This window comes from Anomalospiza imberbis, chromosome 26, assembly GCF_031753505.1.
Source record: "Anomalospiza imberbis isolate Cuckoo-Finch-1a 21T00152 chromosome 26, ASM3175350v1, whole genome shotgun sequence".
NCBI lineage: Eukaryota > Metazoa > Chordata > Aves > Passeriformes > Viduidae > Anomalospiza > Anomalospiza imberbis.
In genome coordinates, this window is record NC_089706.1 from 4,102,167 (window position 1) to 4,121,736 (window position 19,570).

General features: G+C 43.4%; 1 protein-coding gene across 2 annotated transcripts in view; it reads right to left on the reverse strand.

Moving 5' to 3' along the window:
* Positions 1 to 200: 200 nt before the first annotated feature.
* TRIM33 (tripartite motif containing 33) overlaps positions 201 to 19,570 on the reverse strand; it is a 40,076-nt gene continuing 20,706 nt past the window's right edge. The window contains exons 6-20 of one of the 2 annotated variants that reach the window (XM_068173319.1): positions 17,380 to 17,494; positions 16,363 to 16,509; positions 15,006 to 15,123; positions 13,424 to 13,671; positions 13,010 to 13,174; positions 12,007 to 12,207; positions 9,520 to 9,652; positions 8,477 to 8,540; positions 8,000 to 8,159; positions 6,965 to 7,311; positions 6,360 to 6,483; positions 5,319 to 5,393; positions 4,297 to 4,449; positions 2,586 to 2,636; positions 201 to 2,503 (exon numbers count right to left, since the gene is read on the reverse strand). In XM_068173319.1, the coding sequence (XP_068029420.1) occupies positions 2,291 to 2,503; positions 2,586 to 2,636; positions 4,297 to 4,449; positions 5,319 to 5,393; positions 6,360 to 6,483; positions 6,965 to 7,311; positions 8,000 to 8,159; positions 8,477 to 8,540; positions 9,520 to 9,652; positions 12,007 to 12,207; positions 13,010 to 13,174; positions 13,424 to 13,671; positions 15,006 to 15,123; positions 16,363 to 16,509; positions 17,380 to 17,494 (2,314 nt within the window). In that variant the 3' untranslated portion in view covers positions 201 to 2,290. The remainder of the gene's footprint in view (positions 2,504 to 2,585; positions 2,637 to 4,296; positions 4,450 to 5,318; positions 5,394 to 6,359; positions 6,484 to 6,964; positions 7,312 to 7,999; positions 8,160 to 8,476; positions 8,541 to 9,519; positions 9,653 to 12,006; positions 12,208 to 13,009; positions 13,175 to 13,423; positions 13,672 to 15,005; positions 15,124 to 16,362; positions 16,510 to 17,379; positions 17,495 to 19,570) is intronic. The other variant, XM_068173320.1, reaches the window with a different exon arrangement.

The window sequence follows — 19,570 nt, forward strand, 5'->3', positions numbered from 1 at the left end:
ATCCTCTGAGCTCCACCTGGGATCCCCTGGGCTCCACCTGGCACCCCCCGTGCCCATCCCGTGCTCTGGCTCATCCCCAGGGTCTCTGCAGGATCCAATCCCCAGCTGCTGCCCAGGGTAGAGCTCAAAAGGTGAGGCCTGAAGGTACCAGAAGTGCCACAAAAATAGGAGAGGCCCGAGTGAAGAGAGCTCACAGAATCTTATTTTCATGATAATTTTAATAATATTCCTTTTGCAAAATGAAGCCGAGAAACTAGAAATGCATAAATAGGCAATACACAGAGCCATGAAATGATCCCTTGTCACTACCAGTGTCCTATTCACACATCAGCTTTTCCACAGGCAAAGTTGTTGCTCTTTGTCAATTTAACATGTTGGAAGTGGAATTCCTTTTCCTTTCACATACAAACTGGTAAAAAATAAACTTAAACCAGCACTGTTAATGGCTAAGAAATTTAAAAAAAACCAACCAGTTTGAGTTTGAAGTGTAACATTTGAGTAAAGAAGTGAACTGGAAGTTAAAAACATCTTCAGTCCCCTCATTTATTGCAAGAGGGAGAATCCCAAGGTACACAGACCTGGTTCTCTTAAAAGAAACCAAATCTGCAGTGATTTGCATAAAAACTGCTGAGAGCATTTCTCAATTTGATATTGTGCTAAAATATTTCTCTTTACCATGATGGTAAAGCGTGTACAATGTCACAGGAATTGCTGTGCTGAGCACACCAAACCCCCAGGGATCTCCCACAGAATTGCTGGATCCACACAAATGATGGCAAATTCAGAGTCTGCCATCTCGAGCTCATTGGTTACACGAATTCTTCAACTTCCTCTAACAAGATCAATATGAAGGCCAGATTTTGTGTTTATTTCTAGCACTGACTTGTGTCAGTAAAGAAAACAACTCCTGGAGCTGTTAACTCCTTGTGATTCCATGATTTCTAACCAGGAATGCTGGGGTGGAGGCAGTGCAGGGGAAGGCACTGCACAGGTGCCCCAGGGGTTACTGAGGGAATTGGGAAATTGTTCTGTTCTCACTCTTGGACCAGAAACCACTCAAGGCCAAACCCTGTGCAAGTGCTTTGTTCAATGGATGGACAGGCAACCCAAACTCAGACTGATTCCAATCTTCCTGCACATTTCCCTCACAAGCTGCTTCTGAAGACAGTTCTGAGAAGTACTCTTAAGAAAAATAAGACAGAACCTCAAAATGAATGCAATGTTAGAAATAGCATATATTACAAATCTTTTCTTGATAGGAACAATCAATAAGAATACATATTAGCTTAAAAACAGTTCAGCAAATGTTGCTGACCTGCAAGAAATCTCAATTCACTATTTACAAATAAGACAAAGTGAATACAGGAAATTTTACACATTTGGTAGTTAATAGGTTATTGTTTGCCGAGTGGTCTATTAGAAACTGATATTTAGGAAGACTGGAAAAACACCCCAACCAGTTATTACCTCTTCAGTCTATATTTTAAGTACAGAAAAGTAGAGAATGAATACTGGAGAGAACATTCTGCCTCATCAGGGGGTCAGGGACAGATGACAACGCTGAGACTTCTGCCATGGATGCCATTAAAATGTTCTGGGTACAGGAGTCTAATAAATACACCTTGTCCTACTGAAAGGGGTTGGAGCCACCAGCTTAGCCTTTCATCTGCCTCACATTCCTGCACTCGCCCATTCAGAACAGTTTAATGATTTTTCTTTCTTCTTCCTTTTGCTCTACATAAAATGGAGTAAAGAAAGCAAAATGTCAACAGTTGGATGGACACAGAAGATCAGTTATCCACAGTCCTGCTTCAATGGGATGATCAAAGCAGCGACCAACACACACTTGAGTGGACACAGAGGGGATTTCAGGAGCTCTGCTCACAGTTTACACTGCAGTGTAATGCAAGACACAGTCACTGAGTGGGTCCAGTCCTGCAGGTCGTGTCACTACAGTCTTATCTGTACATGGAACATCTCCTACCAATCTGCTTCTCTTCAACATTCCTCCACCTCTGTCTGTGAGACCAGGATGAGTGTGTACCCTCCATCAGGAAAAGAAAGAATATAGCAAGTAATCAAGGAAAAAAAAAATACAAACCACCAAAAATTTACAATACAGGTTTTTTCCCCTTTTGATGCGAATGTTTTTCTGTACAAGTGTTTTTTGTTATCTAATACTGTTTAAAAAGCTATCAGCTTCTGCAAGATGGCCACTGTAGGCATGATAATATTCCAGGAACACTTAAATAACAGTTTTTACAATAAATTTTAGGTCCATATCATTAGATTACTTTATATGCACTGGTCTCTCATCTGATTTTAGGCGTTTTCTACGTGGTTGTATAAAATCTTCATCGGAGTCCTCAGTTATTTCACCATCATCCTCTTCCTGCTCAAATTCAGGCAAAGGCTGGAAGGTCCTGTCTGAGTAGATCTCTGTAAGTTTATCTTCAAAGTACAATGCAACTGCCTTCCCTGCCTGTGCTACTTCTGAATCAGCCTGTGGATGAAAGAAGACAGGAATATTCACCTGTTGGAAATGCACATCCCTTCACCAAGTGTGCATGGTCTGAAACGCTTACCTTCAAATTAATCTCTTGTGTTTCTGCATAAACTTGAACAACTTTCATCATCTAAAAAGGATACCAGAGTCAAAAAAAATGAAATTATAATCCTTTCTAAAGTTACGAGATCGCACAGGATTGGATGACTAAAGTCAGCCATAACAACAACACAGTTTGTTATGGTTTGTTAGCTTTAGTTCCCAAACTTAGGCAGCAGGTATAAAACAGTCTTAGGTGGTAAATAAACCTTCAACAGAACACACAACTTTTGTACAAGTGGCTCCCAGCCATTTTTTACTCATCACTGCTTTCCTCACAGTAAACTGGAGTTGCCTGGACATGATTGTGGGAAAGTCTCCTTCGGAGGGAAGAGCTCCAGGAGATTTCCTGGGGATTACCCCAGCTGCATTTCTGCTTTGGAAAAGCATTTGGCTTAGAGGCACTCGACATGGTGCTGCTGTGAGAGGTCAGAGTGACTCAACTTTTGCCATGAGCCAGGCAAGCTGAAACACATTTTTAAAAAAAAAGTAAGAAAAAAAACCAGCACACCTCTCAGTCCTTCCTCCCTTGTTGTACTCTGGTCTCTAAGAGCTGCAGCATGTTTTCCTCTAGAGTGGATGCTTCATTAATTCCCCTGATTGAGAAGTTCACATAATTAAATTGCCTCATGAACCTCCCCTAATGCAGGGACATAAAGGAGTCAGGGCTGTCAGAGTCCCAAATGCTTGTGGGCACTTCCAGCATCACATCATTGACCCTGAATTTTCCTAGGGAGGTTTTAATTGCAGCTTTGTGCAGTTCCTTCAGTTTCCTTCTGCATGGGGCCAGAAATGCAGCCCAAACACTGCAAGTCCAGGTTACATTTTGCAGAAAAATAAGAAATATTGGCTGCTTTCTGCATTTTGAGGTCAGAAAAAAGCCATTCCCTGTGATGGCTTTTGTCATCTTTGCTTTAAAGCATCTCAAAGATCAGGAACCCCCTTAGCTCCTACTCAGTTTCAGCACAGTATCACCTTTTTTGTTTTTGATATTCAGATTATTTTTTCCATTGCTCCACGAGCAGGAACATTCAAGTCATTTATCTCCCCAAGTCACATTTCAGGTGTAAGGGATATTTCATTATCAGATGGGTTCACTGCAAAATGAGTAAAAATATGACCCCATACCCAAGTTATCCACTGAAAACTGATTTTTGTGAGATCCCAACCACCAAGGAATTCAAGCAGGAAGGTTAATAAGAGCCATAGGAGCCACAAAGCTTTGTTGGATTCGTTTGTGTGAGGTACTAAAACCAGAATAACAGAAAGGCAGATTTCTCCTCAGTAGAGGGAGATTCTCAGTGGATTCCACCATGTTCCACGAGTGTAAAACAATTACCTGGGCAGCTTGAGACACTTTCAAGGACTCTTTGGTTGTCTTTATGGCACTTCCCAAGCACTTCTACAATCAACCTGATGCACAGTAACCAGGTCACTCTGCTCCTCACTCACAGATACCACTGAATGCATTTTCGAGGTTCCCTCTGCTCTCCCAACTGAACTAAAAATGAGAAGTTATTCTGCAATTGCCTTGAGTTTTGTTTGGCTTTTAAGTGTCTGATTCAGCATCTGCTCCAAAAGCAGAAGTTACAGCTGGAAGCAGAGCTTTTCATGGGAGAAGCTGCACAACCAGGTTGAAATAAATCTTCATTTAAAAGGACAAATGGTGTTCAGATTGGAAGTTAACATACTTCATTAAACCTTTCACAGTTCTTGAAGATCAACCGGACATCAGCCACGAAGTCCTCGGGGGTCTGGTAGTGTTGGGAATGCTTCTTCTGAAGTTTCTTCTTCACCGTGGATAAATCCATTGGTTTCTTTATGATTTTGTAGTAGTTTGGTATCTGTAAAAAACCAACAGTGACTTATCCCTGAACGGCTACAGAGTTCACAGCCTAATTTCTGCACTGAAGGTGTCAATCCCTTATCTCATTTCAGGCTTGTTCAGCAAAGCAGAACGATTTCCTTTCCTCAAACTGATTTAAAAGTTCTTTATAAGAGTATGGAGTGACAGGACAAGGGGGATTGGTTTTAAATTGAAGGGGGGTAGATTTAGATTGGATACTGGGGAGAAATCCTTTCCTGTGATGGAGGGGAGGTGCTGGCACAGGGTGCCCAGAGCAGCTCTGGCTGCCCCTGGATCCCTGGCAGTGCCCAAGGCCAGCCTGGATGGAGCTTGGAGCCACCTGGGACAGTGGAAGGTGTCCCTGCCCCTGGTAGGGGTGGGACTGGATGGGCTTTAAGGTCCTTTCCAACCCAAACCAGTCTGGGATTCTGGGATTCTTCCTAACCTTCAGTGTCTCCCACAGCACAGTAGAGCTTTTCATTACAGTTACTTCTTTTGCAGCTGAAAACACAAGAGTCAAAACAGTTTATTCCCTCCTCTCATTCAGAAGTTTGCCCAAAAAGCAACAAAAAGCCCTCCTAAAGCATTTTGAGTTTCATGGGTAGCCTGAGACATCTTCTTCCAATTCAATAACTGCTAATTGGAAGTATTTTTAAATATCTGTTTTTGAGACTGGGAGTGAAGCATCTGCCTGGAGCAGCTCCAGAATCAGCTGCTCACCCTCTCAAACCCATGAAATGCTGGATGACTGCCAGAACTTTTAGACTCATCCTGGTGAAAGCAGTCAGTTCCTTCCCAAATTCAGCTCCAGACTCTCAGGGCTGTTCCACCAAACAGAAATCCCCAGCTGTTTTTCAGGAGACTCACCGAGGCTGGGACTGGCTCTTGGAACTCAATGCTCAGCTCGTGGCAGTACAGGTAAAGCAGGAGGCGTTCACATTTCTTATAAAGAAATAAACAGGGTCAGATAATTAGTCTTAATTTATCCCTAGCCCAGAAACTCATACCTCCCCACTTTAAACAGGCTTGTACTTTTAACAGCTTAGTACTAGAAAATTTAAATGCAACCCCCTCAACTTAATTAAAAAAGGAAAAGTTTTTAGGAGGGCAGAGTTGAGGGGCAGAAGCCCATTTACTGTTCACTAATTTCCTCTTTGTTTTCTCCCTCCTAACCAAAAGCCATGGGCTGAAGTCGAGCACGGAGAGACATGCTAACATACTGCAAATTTAAAAAAGAAAATACCAACTACAATCACTTTTACTGCTTTTGTGCAATCACAACCACATGTAACAGGAAAGCACTGAGCTGCAGACTCTTCTCTTCCCCACAAGACAAAACTGAACAATCTAAAAGCAGAGCCAGATGTTTCTATAAATTCCTTGCTGAAATCTTTTTCCTTGCTTTGCTTGTAATTCCTTTAGAGGAATATGATTTGGTAATGCTCTTAACATTACACAGAGGCTGACTGATAAAGCTAAAAATAATTCTGATTGTCAAGGTAATTAAAATTCCCCAAGAATGCACCTGGATCCCAGCACCTCTCACAGAATGCACTTCAACACACCAAGCTCACAAAAAATATTTTATGAAGGTGACACCTTCATTGCAAAGGACTTTTAATCAAGTGCATGTAAAATGATGCATTTAAATGCAGAATTTGTGTTCATGCTGAATTTTAGCTCCCCGGTGATTACAGTCCCAAGGCACTGGGGCACTCCCATGCTCACCAACACCTGGAGATGTGGCCACAGCAGGAAAAATCTCATTAATCATTTTGGGTTGTTTGCAAAGCCATAACTACATTTAATTTGCTTCAGCCAAAGCAAAACCATCTCCAGTCAGTGGGGGGCAGCTGATGTGAGACAGCAGATTTCTGGGAAGCAGATTCCTGCAGGTTTGACACCCACCCTTTGGTCCACGGGACTCAGGCCTTGTGCTGTCTTGCCCTTCTTGCTGTGCTGGGAATTGTCACAATCATATTCCACTTCAGGTTTGCTCAGGTCTCTGCAGAATGTACATATCCACTCTCCACTAAAGAGAAAACCACAATTATTCCAAACATCCAGGGATAAATTGTCATCAGGGATGACTACAAATAGTTTTTACTCACTCTTACAGATTCACATTCTACTGCAGTAAAGACTTGGATACCCAAAGCTAAGGAATGACCCTTAATGCTCACAATAATTCTGCCAGTCAGGGTCATTTTTCCTGCCTTCATATGATGCTTTAATACTTTATAAACTTTATAGTAAACCCTTCTCACCTTGCCTTAAAATGGACTTTACACAACAGAATCACACTGTGAGACTTTACAGAGGCAGATAAACAGAACGAGATTCTGTTATCAAATAAACACTGATCAGCTACACACCAACAACTCAGGCAAGGCCTTAGAAATGTCGTATTTCTGTAGTATAAGAAACCACCCAGAACAAGCTGATTTTGGAGGAAACACCACTTTGGGTTCTGTGCACAATCTCAGCCCACGCCGCGACGCTGCAGCCGCTACCTGGGGAAGCTGAGGAGCGTGGGGACGTGGCAGGTGAGGTGGAACACCTTGGGGCACTTCTCACAGCACAGCAGGTCCCCCCCGTTCTGGCACACAGCACACCAGTCCTCGTTGGGGTCATCATCCTTGTTGTTGCCCTCTCCTGCCACTCGGGCCGAGCGGTGCATGAGGCTCCGCACGGGCGATTTCCCGTTCACCAGGCTGTGCCCAGACTGTTTGCAGCTCTCACTCAGATCTCCTGGCTCTGTCTTCACGTGGTTTTCCAGGCTTCCCAACGCTTCCAGTTCACTCTCCAGGTGTAAATTAGTGGACAGTGGTGGTGTCAAGCTGCTCTCGGGGCTGCTGAGCTGGAATGAAAGCAGCACGTGGAAAATCAGAGTTGATTTTGCAGCTGCATCTTTCTGCCTGTGGTGGAATTCAAAAGCCTCCCACCATTCAAAGGTACCATGCTCATATCCCAAAAACCATGGGAAATTCGTGAGGCAGAGCTGAGCTGCACGCAGTATTGAAAACTGCACATGTCCTTTCTTTGAAGGACACTCTCATTTCTTCTGATATATAACAAGAGAAATGCTACAACAAGCCAAACACACTAATTCATTAAAAGCTGTTAATGACAACTTCATTGTCATTAGGAAAAATCCTCAACTCCCTGTGCACAATCCTGTTCAATCAAGCATAGCTGGGAAGCACTGGAAAATATTCATTTGCTAATTATTTGATTTATACTTTGGTCTAAGAACTTCTGACTGACTGGAGGTGTTCTGAATGCAATTACTGATGTGGGAATGTCCACTATCAATGGGTGACTCACAGCTTTTATTAATTAGGGATTAAAAGCAGCAAATACACTCTATTACACTCAATTTCAATCATTAAAGACAAAATTTACATTACAGGCCACTCTGTGCCTGGCAGAACATTACCAGGGAGAAAACACCTCTTGGAATGAAGCTTTAGAATAAAAAAATGTGGTTTTTTTTCCAAATTCTTAAACATGCTGCCAGGAAAACACTGAGCATAAACTAACTTTACCATGCAAGCACTCCTTCTGCCATCCTCTGTTTTCTCCTGCTTTACTGTTCCTGAGAAACTGCAGATCTCTTCCTCTGTGCCTGGCTCTTGCTTTACTTTCACTTGGTCAGCCTTGAAGCCAATGCCAGTTTTGTCAGCAGTCCTGCCCGAGGAGCCACAGCTGCAAAGACATCAGCACATCACAAGATAAATAAGAGGATAAATCAACAGGGCAAAGAAATTCAGGTAACTGTTTCCCAAAAAAAGGCAAAGGGTCGTTGTAAATGTTGCAAATCAGCACATTTACAACAGCTCCAGTTTACAAGACACAGGAGAATCACAGTGCAGGAAAAAAAATTAAAAATATAAATCTTGATGTAAGCATTCTTCCATTCCTTGGTCACAGTTATGACAAAGCACAGTTTGCCAAATGCCAATCCTTTTTGAAATTATTCATGTCTGATTTTTTTAACCCGTCACTGTTAATGTGACACTCACCTTCCTCTGCTGCCTGTGCTGGAGGTGCTGGGGGGCCTCACAGGAGTGTGGGAGTTGGATAAACCTGCAAAAAGCAGCACAGAAGGTGATTTGGTACAAGTTTACATTCACTGACTAGTGCTGAGAAACTCCAGAAATGCTGCAGGAATATCCCAGTGTACTAAGTCACTTAAGCCAGCTGTTCTCTCTTTTGATCACAACCAGTCTAGCACAGCACATTAAATAAAAAGTGACAACACACAGTCCTTAAGAGTCCCAATAATTATTTCACCTAATCCAAGCAGTGCTAAAGCCTCCAATTTTATGCACTGAGAGCCAATAAAGTCCAAAAAGCATGGTTTGCATGCAGGTTTGGAGAAACACAGGAAGCCCCACTGCTGCAGCCATTCATTTCCAGGATCTTACAAGTCTTGTAGAGAAAAGCAAGAGAAACATCAAGTCCCAGAATGGTTTGGGCCCATCCAGTCCCACTCCCTGCCACAGGCAGGGGAACTTTCCACTATCCCAGGATGCTCCCAGCCCCATCCAGCCTGGCCCTGGACGCCTCCAGGGATCCAGGGACAGCCCCAGCTGCTCTGGGCACCCTGTGTCAGGACATAACCACCCTCACAGGGAAGGATTTCTTCCTATTGACTGAAATAATCTTCTTTTTTATAAAAATAGACATTTTCAATGTTCAAATAACTCAGTGTTAGGTACTGGTGACTTAATTTGTTCATATGCATAAGAAAAGCTCTACCATTAATTAGTTATACTCAGAATGACCCTGACAGTGTCTCTATATGGATATATATGAATACACACACACTAATATATATACCTGGAATACTGCATCCATGTGCTGGCAGTTTGTTGCCATAAAGACATCTCTCTAAAGGAGGGTAAAATTTAAATTTCCAGAATAATCTGTTTCTGAGCAAAACAAATTTTAAATAAAACATCACTTCCCTTCTGGCAGGAAATGCTAGGCAAATTTTTTCAACTGAAATACCAGAAAATACCCATCACTTTCTGGAAGCTCTAGAAAAACCCATCAGATTTACCTGATGACCCTGGAGACAGAGCTGAAGGTCCTGGGGAGGGATTCATGGTGCTCGTAGGCTGTGGGGGGAGGTGGCTGCCTGTGATGTATCTACTTAGCAGATTATCTAAACTACTGGAACCAGCATCTTCCAGCTAAGGAGGAAAAACAAAAATCTGAATCAGACAGGTCTCATTCACACCTTTAAACTGTGATCACTATCTTTACTGGAATTGTTCCCTCTCCCTTCAAGCATTCAGGACATCAGCAAGTATTTTTATCAGTTTCATGCAGAAATCAGGCTTTCAAATCAGAAACTTCCAAGTGATGTTTTTCAAAAGCTCCTAAATTTGAGTTTTTTTTCCAGTATGATCCTGGGCTGCACTTACACAAGCTCACTGCAAACTTTCTGGCTGCCAGCTCCTCAGTGTGTCAGGCACACACATGGTGTTGTGTTAGTCATGGACTACCAGATTTCTGAGGCTGTACAAGTTATTCCATAATTAAGACACGAAGGGAGGTCATAATCTTGTCCTTCCTTAACACGATGGGAAATCTCCCACTCACTTTTCAAATAGATTTTAGTACTTGTTAAACCCAAGGAAACGGGGACCCTGTTGCTGTAACTGCTTAAATGTGTTAAGTGTGTAAAATGCAATAATGTGTTTGAAACACACTGCATTCCAAGGGGGTTTTAATGACTGTGCCAGCAGCTTGAGGGACTAACACTTCTATCCACTAAATCCAACTAAACTCCCTAACAGCTATTACATGGACAGGTACAAAAAGAAGAGTATCTCAGCAGAATTCTGCATTTTCAGTGCACCTGGAAGTTGCATGGTAATGCTTTGTTCAAAGCCTCAGCACTGCAGACTGCTCACACTGAGATGGGATTCCTCCTTCCCCACCATTCTCACAATAAAAATGACCTGCAGCCCCCTGAGAACCCTGAACACACCAGCCCTGAACATTAAAGAGTTGCAAAGTTGCAGCTGGTGTTCCAGCAGACCATCTTGGATGAAATTTATTTTGTTTCCTGTATGGTGACCAAATCTCCTGGGTCTTACATGGGCATTTCAATGCAAAGGTCCTGTTCTCAGGATGAAGCCATCATCCTCCTCCCCTCCCAAGCACTCCTGCAGAAATCACATTCCTTTTACTTTCTTTGCCTCCACGGGTACATTACATTGTGCTTTTCACCTCTTCAAATGAGCTTCAAAATCCACCTCAGCTCGTGTCCCCTCTCTGTGGGACAGTGGGACATGTCCCCTCTGTGCTTCCTTCTAGGAACTTCAAAGAGAAACTCCAGGCAGCTTTAACCCTGAACAAATCACCATTCAGGGCACTCAAAACACATCACCATTAATTATTCTACTGGTATCTTCCACGTGACGGTCTTGTGGAAGAAAGGAAGTGAACACGGTACTTGGGATTAACTAAAGTGTTAATTTCATTACAGGACACATTAAATATTGATTAATCTAAAGGTTACCAGGTGGAGCAGGTCCTTCTGAGGTTTGTGCTATAGATAGAACATATTTCTTGGCATTGGCTTCTACTTCCTCATAGGTGACAACCTTCTGGGGCAGGTCAGGAAGGGTAACCCAAACATTCCATAGGGTGACACCCCAGGTCTGACCAGGGCTGGGTTCTAATTCTTAACAAGGCTAGAGGGAACCATTTGATCCATGACATCTGGGTTTCAATCACCAGCTTAACTAGAGTTCTTTGTAGAGTTTGATTCATCCTCTACACACGACAAGAACTCTGTGGATGCCATGGAGTGTGTCATTCCCATTTTACTCCCAGGGCTTGAACAACTTTTTGCAGTATTTTAGAGGTGAAATGAGTTTAAATTCTACAACTTTAAATGCTAATTACACCATTCCATGGCCAAGTCCTGTTACCTAACCAAAAAAGCAGAGCAGCTGAGGGGAGCAGCACTGGAGGACTAGAGGACACATTAAATACTGAATAATCTAAAGGTTACCAGGTGGAGCAGGTCACGGATAAACCACCTGCACACCTAAGAGAAGGGCTGAAGATTGTAATTGTACAACTTTTACAATTACACCATTCCATGGCCAAGTCCTGGTACCTAACCACAAAAGCAGAGCAGCACTGCAGGACTAGAGGACACATTAAATACTGATTTATCTAAAGGTTACCACGTGGAGCAGGTCAGCCCTACACAGATAAACCACCTGCACACCTAAGAGAGGGGCTGAGGATCTTAATTCTACAACTTTTAATGCTAATTACACCATTCCCTGGCCAAATCCTGGTACCTAACCACAAAAGCAGAGAGAAGGGAGCAGCACTGCAGGACTACATTAAATACTGAATAATCTAAAGGTTACCAGGTGGAGCAGGTCACGGATAAACCACCTGCACACCTAAGAGAGGGGCTGAAGATTGTAATTCTACAACTTTAAATGCCAGTTACACCATTCCATGGCCAAGTCCTGGTACCCAGCCACAGAAGCAGAGAGAAGGGAGCAGCACTGACCTGGATGGGGGGGATGTCTGGCAGGGAGGGCAGGTTCTCCGGGTTGGTGACGGACGGGATGAGCTCGATGGCCGACACGGACGGGCTGGTGGGGCCACGGTTGGCGCTGGCCATGGTGGCCGTGGTGGGGCTGGTGGGGTTGATGGTGGTGTTGTGCACGGAGACCACCGGGAAGGGCCCGGCGTGGCCGGGGTTGGAGTGCTGGGGAGACACAGACACCGCGCTGGGTCGCGGGGCCAGCGCGGCTCCCGCTGCAGCGCTGCCCTGCGAGAGACCGCAACCCAAGCGGGGCACAGCTCACAGCACAGCTAGCACAGCACCTGCCAGCACTGAGGGCAGAGCAACTGCTGCTCTTCTTCACTTGGAAAGGAAAAAATACTTCACGTGGCTCGATTTTAAACAGACAGCACTTCTTCCACCAAGTTATTTCATAAATACTGGTGTTTTCTTAAAGCAACTACTTCCTCCAAAGATAGCTTTAGAGTGGACATGTCTAATTTTTTTAACTGTTTCAAGTAATATTAAGTCACTTTTGATATTTCAGTCACATTAACATGCATTGTCAAGGATTTTTATTCTTAATGGCATGCAGAGCTCTGCATCAATGCTTCAGGTGTGAATTTAAAAACACTTCAGCAGCTGATTTAATCAAAACCCCTCAACTACATCACTTTGAACTTCACTACTCCTCACTATTCTCTAATAAACCTCTGATTGTTCTTTTCAGCTGAATGCCACTGAAAAGTGCAAAAGGAAACGTTTTGCTTCCCAGAACTAAACTGCAACACAAACATTTCATTTCATTTCCACCCCTAAGGTTTGAATTTCCTTACGTTCAGCAGAACTGTCACAGCACAGTAATGCAACATGGAAAAGAAGCATATAAATGTGTGTAGCTGTGAGCTACAGGGGGACAGATAAACACATTTACAGCTGGAGGTACCATCTACTGGAATGAAAGGCTGGCACAATGGCACAAATGAAGCGTGTACACAGGATATACTTGTCTTTGAAGGTGAGGTTGCATCATGGAGTATTGAGGTCCATTGTGGCGTGGGATTCCTGGTATACGAGCAGCATTCTGAGCCATTCTCATCTGATGTGCTTGGAAAGCCCCACAGTTCATGTTACCCCTCTGCATGGTCTGCATGCTGATCAACCTGGGAGGCTGCAAGGGTTTGGGTTTTTTAAAATTTGTGCTTTTAACACAGAGAAAAGAAGCCCATCTCTTTCCACAGAAGTAGTAACATAACATCAAGCAAAGCCAAGAGCTGTCACATTAAAGCATCTCAAATCTCAGAAGATTTTAGTTTATAAATTGCTTTGTAAGTTTAGATCTGACAGGGCAATTTTAAATCTCAGTGTTATGGTGAAATAAAGTGAAAGAAGGTGAAATAAGAACACATAAGGGACTCACCTGCTGCTGCAGGACTTGGGGGCTGCTCTGCCTGGGCACGGATGCAGAGGATGGCTGGGCCATCCTCATCTGCTGCAGCTGCTGGTGTTTTTGGGCATACACTTGCTGCTGCATGTGCTGCAGTCGAAGCTGCGCCAGATTGATTTGTCCTGGAGCTTTGCTGACGTGGTTTGTTCCTGGAGGAGTCTGCCCAACCACTACGTTGGGAGTGTAACTAGGGGTTGGTTTATTTTCAATGACCAGGTTACCTATAAAAACCCACAGAAGCAATCAACAGTTAGATCTCATCATCCTCCAAAGGCTGTGGAATATTCAGATATTTCTAATGCAGTTTTCTCAGAGCAATTTAAGCTTGAAAGGTTAAGATTTAAGCTCTTTGTGTTTTCAATAACCATACACAATAAAAGCAAAGAGAGAACTCAGACTACAAGAACTAAGTGCAAAATTAAAAATATGATCTGTGAGGGAAGAGTGAAAGAACTGGAACTGCACAGCCTAAAAGCCACAGCAGACAGAAATGACTTCTCTGCATTCACAAGAAATGGACAAGATGAGAAATAAAACAGAAAACAAACATGTTGAGCATAAAGTTTCTATGTCTAAAGAAGCAAAACCTGGGAAGAGATATTTGAGTGCCCCACCCCTGAGTGACTTTGAACAGGTTCTACAAACACAACACAAAACACTGCTACAAGCAAATCCTGTCATGCTCCAGTGTCATGGACCATGCTGCCTCTCCAGGTAACTCCTGTCCTATTTTTGTACGTAAAGGCAAAATGTTGATTTTTGACTGTGAATGTGTACTCAGGGGAACCTGCACGTCCCTTTTTACTAAGGTTGGAGGTTTCCTTTCTGCTTCCTGTCTGCCCCAGAGAATAAATACTCTTGACTGAAGACAAGAACACCCAAACCTGGATGGTGGAGTCAGAGCAAGGAGTGAGTACACACAAAAGCTGCTATTCTTATCAGATTTTCCATGAAATTTTTATCCAGCAGAGAAGTTCACAAGCAGGTGCTAACAGGTAATTCTGTCTCACTGTGCTCTGCCCTCTTCTCTCATCCCAAACCTGTACTTTGCAAACTCTAAGTGATTATATTTAATATACTGGAAATGGCACAGGTCCAGCGTCCAATCCAGAGAAGCTGTGGATGCCACAGCCCTGGAAGTGTCCAAGGCCAGGTTGGACAGGGCTTGGAGCAACCTGGGACAGTGGAGGGTGTCCCTGCCATGGCAGGGGGTGGAATGAGATGACTTTAATGTCCTTTTCAACCCAAACCACTCTGTGATTCTGTGATTAGGGCCATTCCTAGAACCAGTCCCAATACAATATCCATTGCATTGAGAATATCCATTGTATCCTGGAAAACAATATCCATTTAGAGAAAGCTTTACTAATAGAAAGAACAGAGCAGATAAGGAGGATAAGCAGGGCTGGATGGGTTATGAGAGTTTATGGTCAAGAGAGTTTTTGTCTCCTGCATTAAGAGATGTATTGCACTGCACTCACTCCTGTTGGATGAACATCCCCAATTCAACAGAGCTTTCCCAGCATCACAGATGAAACACCCAGAGTTTTCTCACCCAAATTGACAACGTTCTTAGCCCAGAAGGTGGGGTCACAGTGGAAGCGGATGGCTCCGTTGGCAGCGGGGACGGGATCGCAGCGTGCCTTCAGGATGTGCCTCAGCTGGAACGTTATCTGAGAGAACACAAAAACACTCTGCTGATGACAGAGAAACAAAGAGAGACACAAATGTGTGTGTCTACCCCGAGTTCAGGCCATGGAGCACCAAGGACTGGCAGCAGCAAGTTTGGTTCATAGCCTGGGAAATTCTCAATGGGTCAGGAAAATCCCACATTGTCCAATTTCACTCTGAGGATTGCAGAGCAGCACTGTTACACCAGGACATTACTGCAATGACTCCACTGAAACACTGAGGTGCCTTCCCAGAGCTGACCCCACTCCTTCCACACTAACACTCCCTAAACCCTCATGGTAAAGAGTGAATTGTTGCACAATTGCTTGGCTCTGTTATAAGATCTGAACTTGAAGGTACAGTGCCATGATGGACCCACAGGGCAGAACTGGGTGTATCCTCTGGATTACCAACATTTGACCTCATTTGTGTCTTAATCTTACTCTGGATATATTTGCTTCCCCTGTCCCTCTGTGCTGGTGGCTCAGGACATGTTTCCAGACCGGCAAAGTTGGTGGCAGAGTGATGGTCTATAGCAGCAGTGGTGAGCACACCCCTGGGCCTACAGGTGAACAGCCTGCACGTGCAGAACTGGGGGTATTCATGTCAAAAAAGTGGATTACCCTTCTGGTTACCAACACCTGACTTTGTGTCTCATCTCACACAGATATATTGGAACTTTTGCCCTCTCTGGACACAAGAATTAGGACAGAATTGCACGGCCAGGTCTGTGCAGCCACATGAGGAGTGGCTGAGGGCACTTTGTTCTGCTGGAGAAGAGGGGCCTGAGGAATTCCTGGCTTGGAATTCCTATCACAGGATGTTTTGTGACATTTCTTGAGCTCTCAGTTTAATTACTGCCTATGTGACTGTCTCTTCAAGTGTGTAACCTTTCTATCCTTCACAATGGTGCTGTGTTTTGGGAGCCTCACTGGGGGCTGCAGTTTCTTCCTCAGGAGCAGCAGAGGGACAGCTCTGATCTCTGTGAGCAGGGACAGGACTGAGGGAAGGGCTGGAGCTGTGCCAGGGGAGTTGAGCTTGGATCCCAGGGAAAGGTTCTTCCCCCAGAGAGCTCCGGGCAGTGCCCAGGCTGCCAAAGCTCCAGGAGCGTTTGGCCAGCGCTGCCAGGGATGCCCAGGGAGGGATTTTGGGGTGTCGGGCGGGGCCAGGAGCTGGACTGGACGAGGGTGAGTCCCTTGCAGCTCAGGCCATTCCCTGCCCCAGCCCCAGGTGCCCCTCACCAGGCGTTTGCTGTAGAGCAGGGCAGTGCTGCTGCCGCTGGCGATGGCCCAATTAGTGAAGTTCATCACGTGCTTCACTTGTCGGGACAGACCAGTGATGTCGTTCTGCTGCTGGATCAGCTTCATCTGTCTCTCCTTTGTTACGTTCTGCAAAGAAACAGGGACTTTATCACAATAAAGTAACTGTAAACCGTAAAGTGATTTATTGCGATGGGGCTTTCAGAGGTAGGAGGAAAATGCAAACTGCTGGCAGGTTTTGGATCAAAAGGGAAACGTCCCAAGGATATTTTAGTAAATGCTAGGTAAACAAGAAAAGCCAAAATTCATGTAATTTTGTATTATTTCTTTTACTAATGATCAAGTTAGTCTATTCTTCCAGGAACATTCAATTTCCAGGAAAAATCTGTTGTGATTCATCTGATCTTAAATTTTTCATGGCAGGCTGGCCACATACACTGAGCCAACTTATTACAAGGGATTTCCTCCGTTCAGATAAAATAGATTTCCTCTATTCAGATAAAATTTTCATGGATTTTAATGGAAGTCACAATGCAATTATTCACAACATGCCATCTGGAAAGGATGCTTGAACTCATGGTCTCTAAAGTTGTAAAATACAACTTGAAATACAGCATTACACCTTCATGTACAAATACAAGAGACTGCTCTGACTGCTCTTATGTGAACACTAAAAAGCTTCTTGAGGAAATTATTAAGTGATACACACCTTAGCATTATGTTATAACACAGAAATATGGCAAACAGAACATGAAAAGGAGATTTGCAGCCCCTCCTTTACAATGAGGCCAATTGTGAATACGAGGCACAGACACAAAACTGAAGGAGCCACGGGCTCTGATGAGAGGACAAACAAGAGATTTAACTCCAGCACATCCCTCAGAGGCAGTTTCAGTGCTGCAACACCTGCAGTCACACCAAACAAACCATTTTCAAATGTTTCCCCTCAGCAGGGGACTGGAAACTCAACACCACCATTGCTTTTTATTTCAAGTGTACCTCAAGGTGCTGTAGGAGAGATTTTCCCTTTTTGTTGATTTCATTGATGAGGGTGAATATAGCCACTTTGATTTCCTGCTCTACTCGTTTGTTGGTTTCATTGACTTCTTTTATCCTTAAAAAAAACAATAAAAAAACAATGGATTGTCAGTCACTTTACACTTCACTGCCAAACACAAAATCACAACTTGTTTTACTTCAAATAATATGAAAGTCCTTGTAGTTTACACACTTTATAGAGAAATTTAGAGAAATAACCAGCCACAACCACATGTGTCTATATACATTTATAAATTTATATCCAAATTATATCACTCACTATGAAAAATTTATATCTGATGCTTTAAACTTTTAAGATAATTTATATTAACCAGAAAAGAAATCTAGCCTGAATTTCAAATTAATTCCTCTCTTGTAACAAAAAAGTTATTACAGATCTGTAATTAATACACAATAAAGGGATAAACATTTCACTAATGATGTGCCTGATATTAGTTTAGATTATTCTCTTGTGCTTTAATACTGGCTGTCAGATTTTTATACCTTCTTCATCACTGCCATTTTTCCTCAGTTTTTAGTGCATATCCAGCTTCTTCAGATTCAAGCATATCATCTTGAGCTCTGGCCACAGAATTTGCAATACAGCATTTCTGAAACTCATGGAAATTACGGATTTATCTGATCCTACACTGCCTTAATCTAACAAGATCACATTGCAGCAGAATTCTCTGCCACGAGCCGGTGTGAAGGCTTGAACTGTCCTTTTTTGAAGAGTTTTTTTTGCTGCCAGATCAAGGATCTGAGGTCACTCAGCCACAGGACCAACACTCCCTGCTGCTGATGAACACTGCTGGGGTCAAAGCCCTTTAAGGCACCTGGGACACACGTGGTTTTTCATGACAGCACAACCTGGTCTCCTACTCCAAAAAACACCCAACCAACCCTTCATTAAGTCCACGGCATCCACCCTTGGCTTTGGCACCCAACAATTATTGCAGCAGAGCTGTTCCTTCAACACTTCAATGCTCCACCATCACAGATGATTTTGTACCATCTGCCAACACTGACAACAACATTGTAATACCTTTCTTTTTCCCATTCCCTGAAGTTTTTAGGTTGATGGATTTTGTGTCCTACACACCAGCAAAGCAGTGGAATGAATTGCCACTTGGCTCAGCAGAAAATTGAGATCTTGACACAACTCAATCCCAGCTGCAGAAATTCACTGAATTCCCTGAAGCCAGAAACTCTTGGGCAAAAAGACCCCACCATTACAATGTGTTAATTCCATCACCCATTCCTGGCCTGGAATTCTTATAAGGGAATGTTTTGTGACATTTCTTGAGCTCTCAGTTTCATTATTGCCTATGTGACTGTCTCTTCAAGTGTGTAACTTTCCCACGCTTCACAATGGTGTTGTGTTTTTGGACCTTTCACAGACTTCCATGGAAAATCAGCACATAAAAATACCAATTTTCATTGCTTCCCTCTTCACACATTTGCCTCTGTCATGCTGTATGTTCTTCCTCCCCTACAGTGCTTTTTTTTTAAATATAGATGGCACCACAAGGAGTTAAAAATTTGCATCAGAACTTCTCTTTCTCTCTGCTGCACATCCTCCTCCTGCCCTCGTACTTTCCACCCCCAGCTGATGTGTCATTTTGCAAATGACCTAAAAGCTGCAGAAGGCTCACAAAACCACTGAGAATCAGGGTGGAATTCCCTGAGCTGCAGCACAACCACGTCACCCCTGGGGGAGCAGAGCCAGCAGAGATCACGTGCTCCCTCTGCCTCTAGATTTGCTATTTAACGTGACGTTGAATTTCAGATAACCCTGGAAATCTTAAGTGAAGCTACCTAAAAAAAGCCCAATCAAAACCCCACAACCAACCACAATTTCCTATTCAAATTCACACTAAGTTTTTGTTACACAATTATCAGAGGCCTTACTATGAAACATAAAAATATTTTAATATTTCAACCGTTCTGTCACCTAGAGCTAACTTAGAAGAAATTATAGGATGAGTTTTCTTGTCTTTTTTATTCCTTTTTTTTCTCCCCTATCCCCAAAGTGTAATGAATGTGGCACACCTTTGGTTCTATTCAAAGCTGTCACAAAAGACAATCTTTAACATTTATTTCTTGTAAGAGCTTCCAAGAGATGCAGGTTCTTGTAGGGGCAAATAAACAT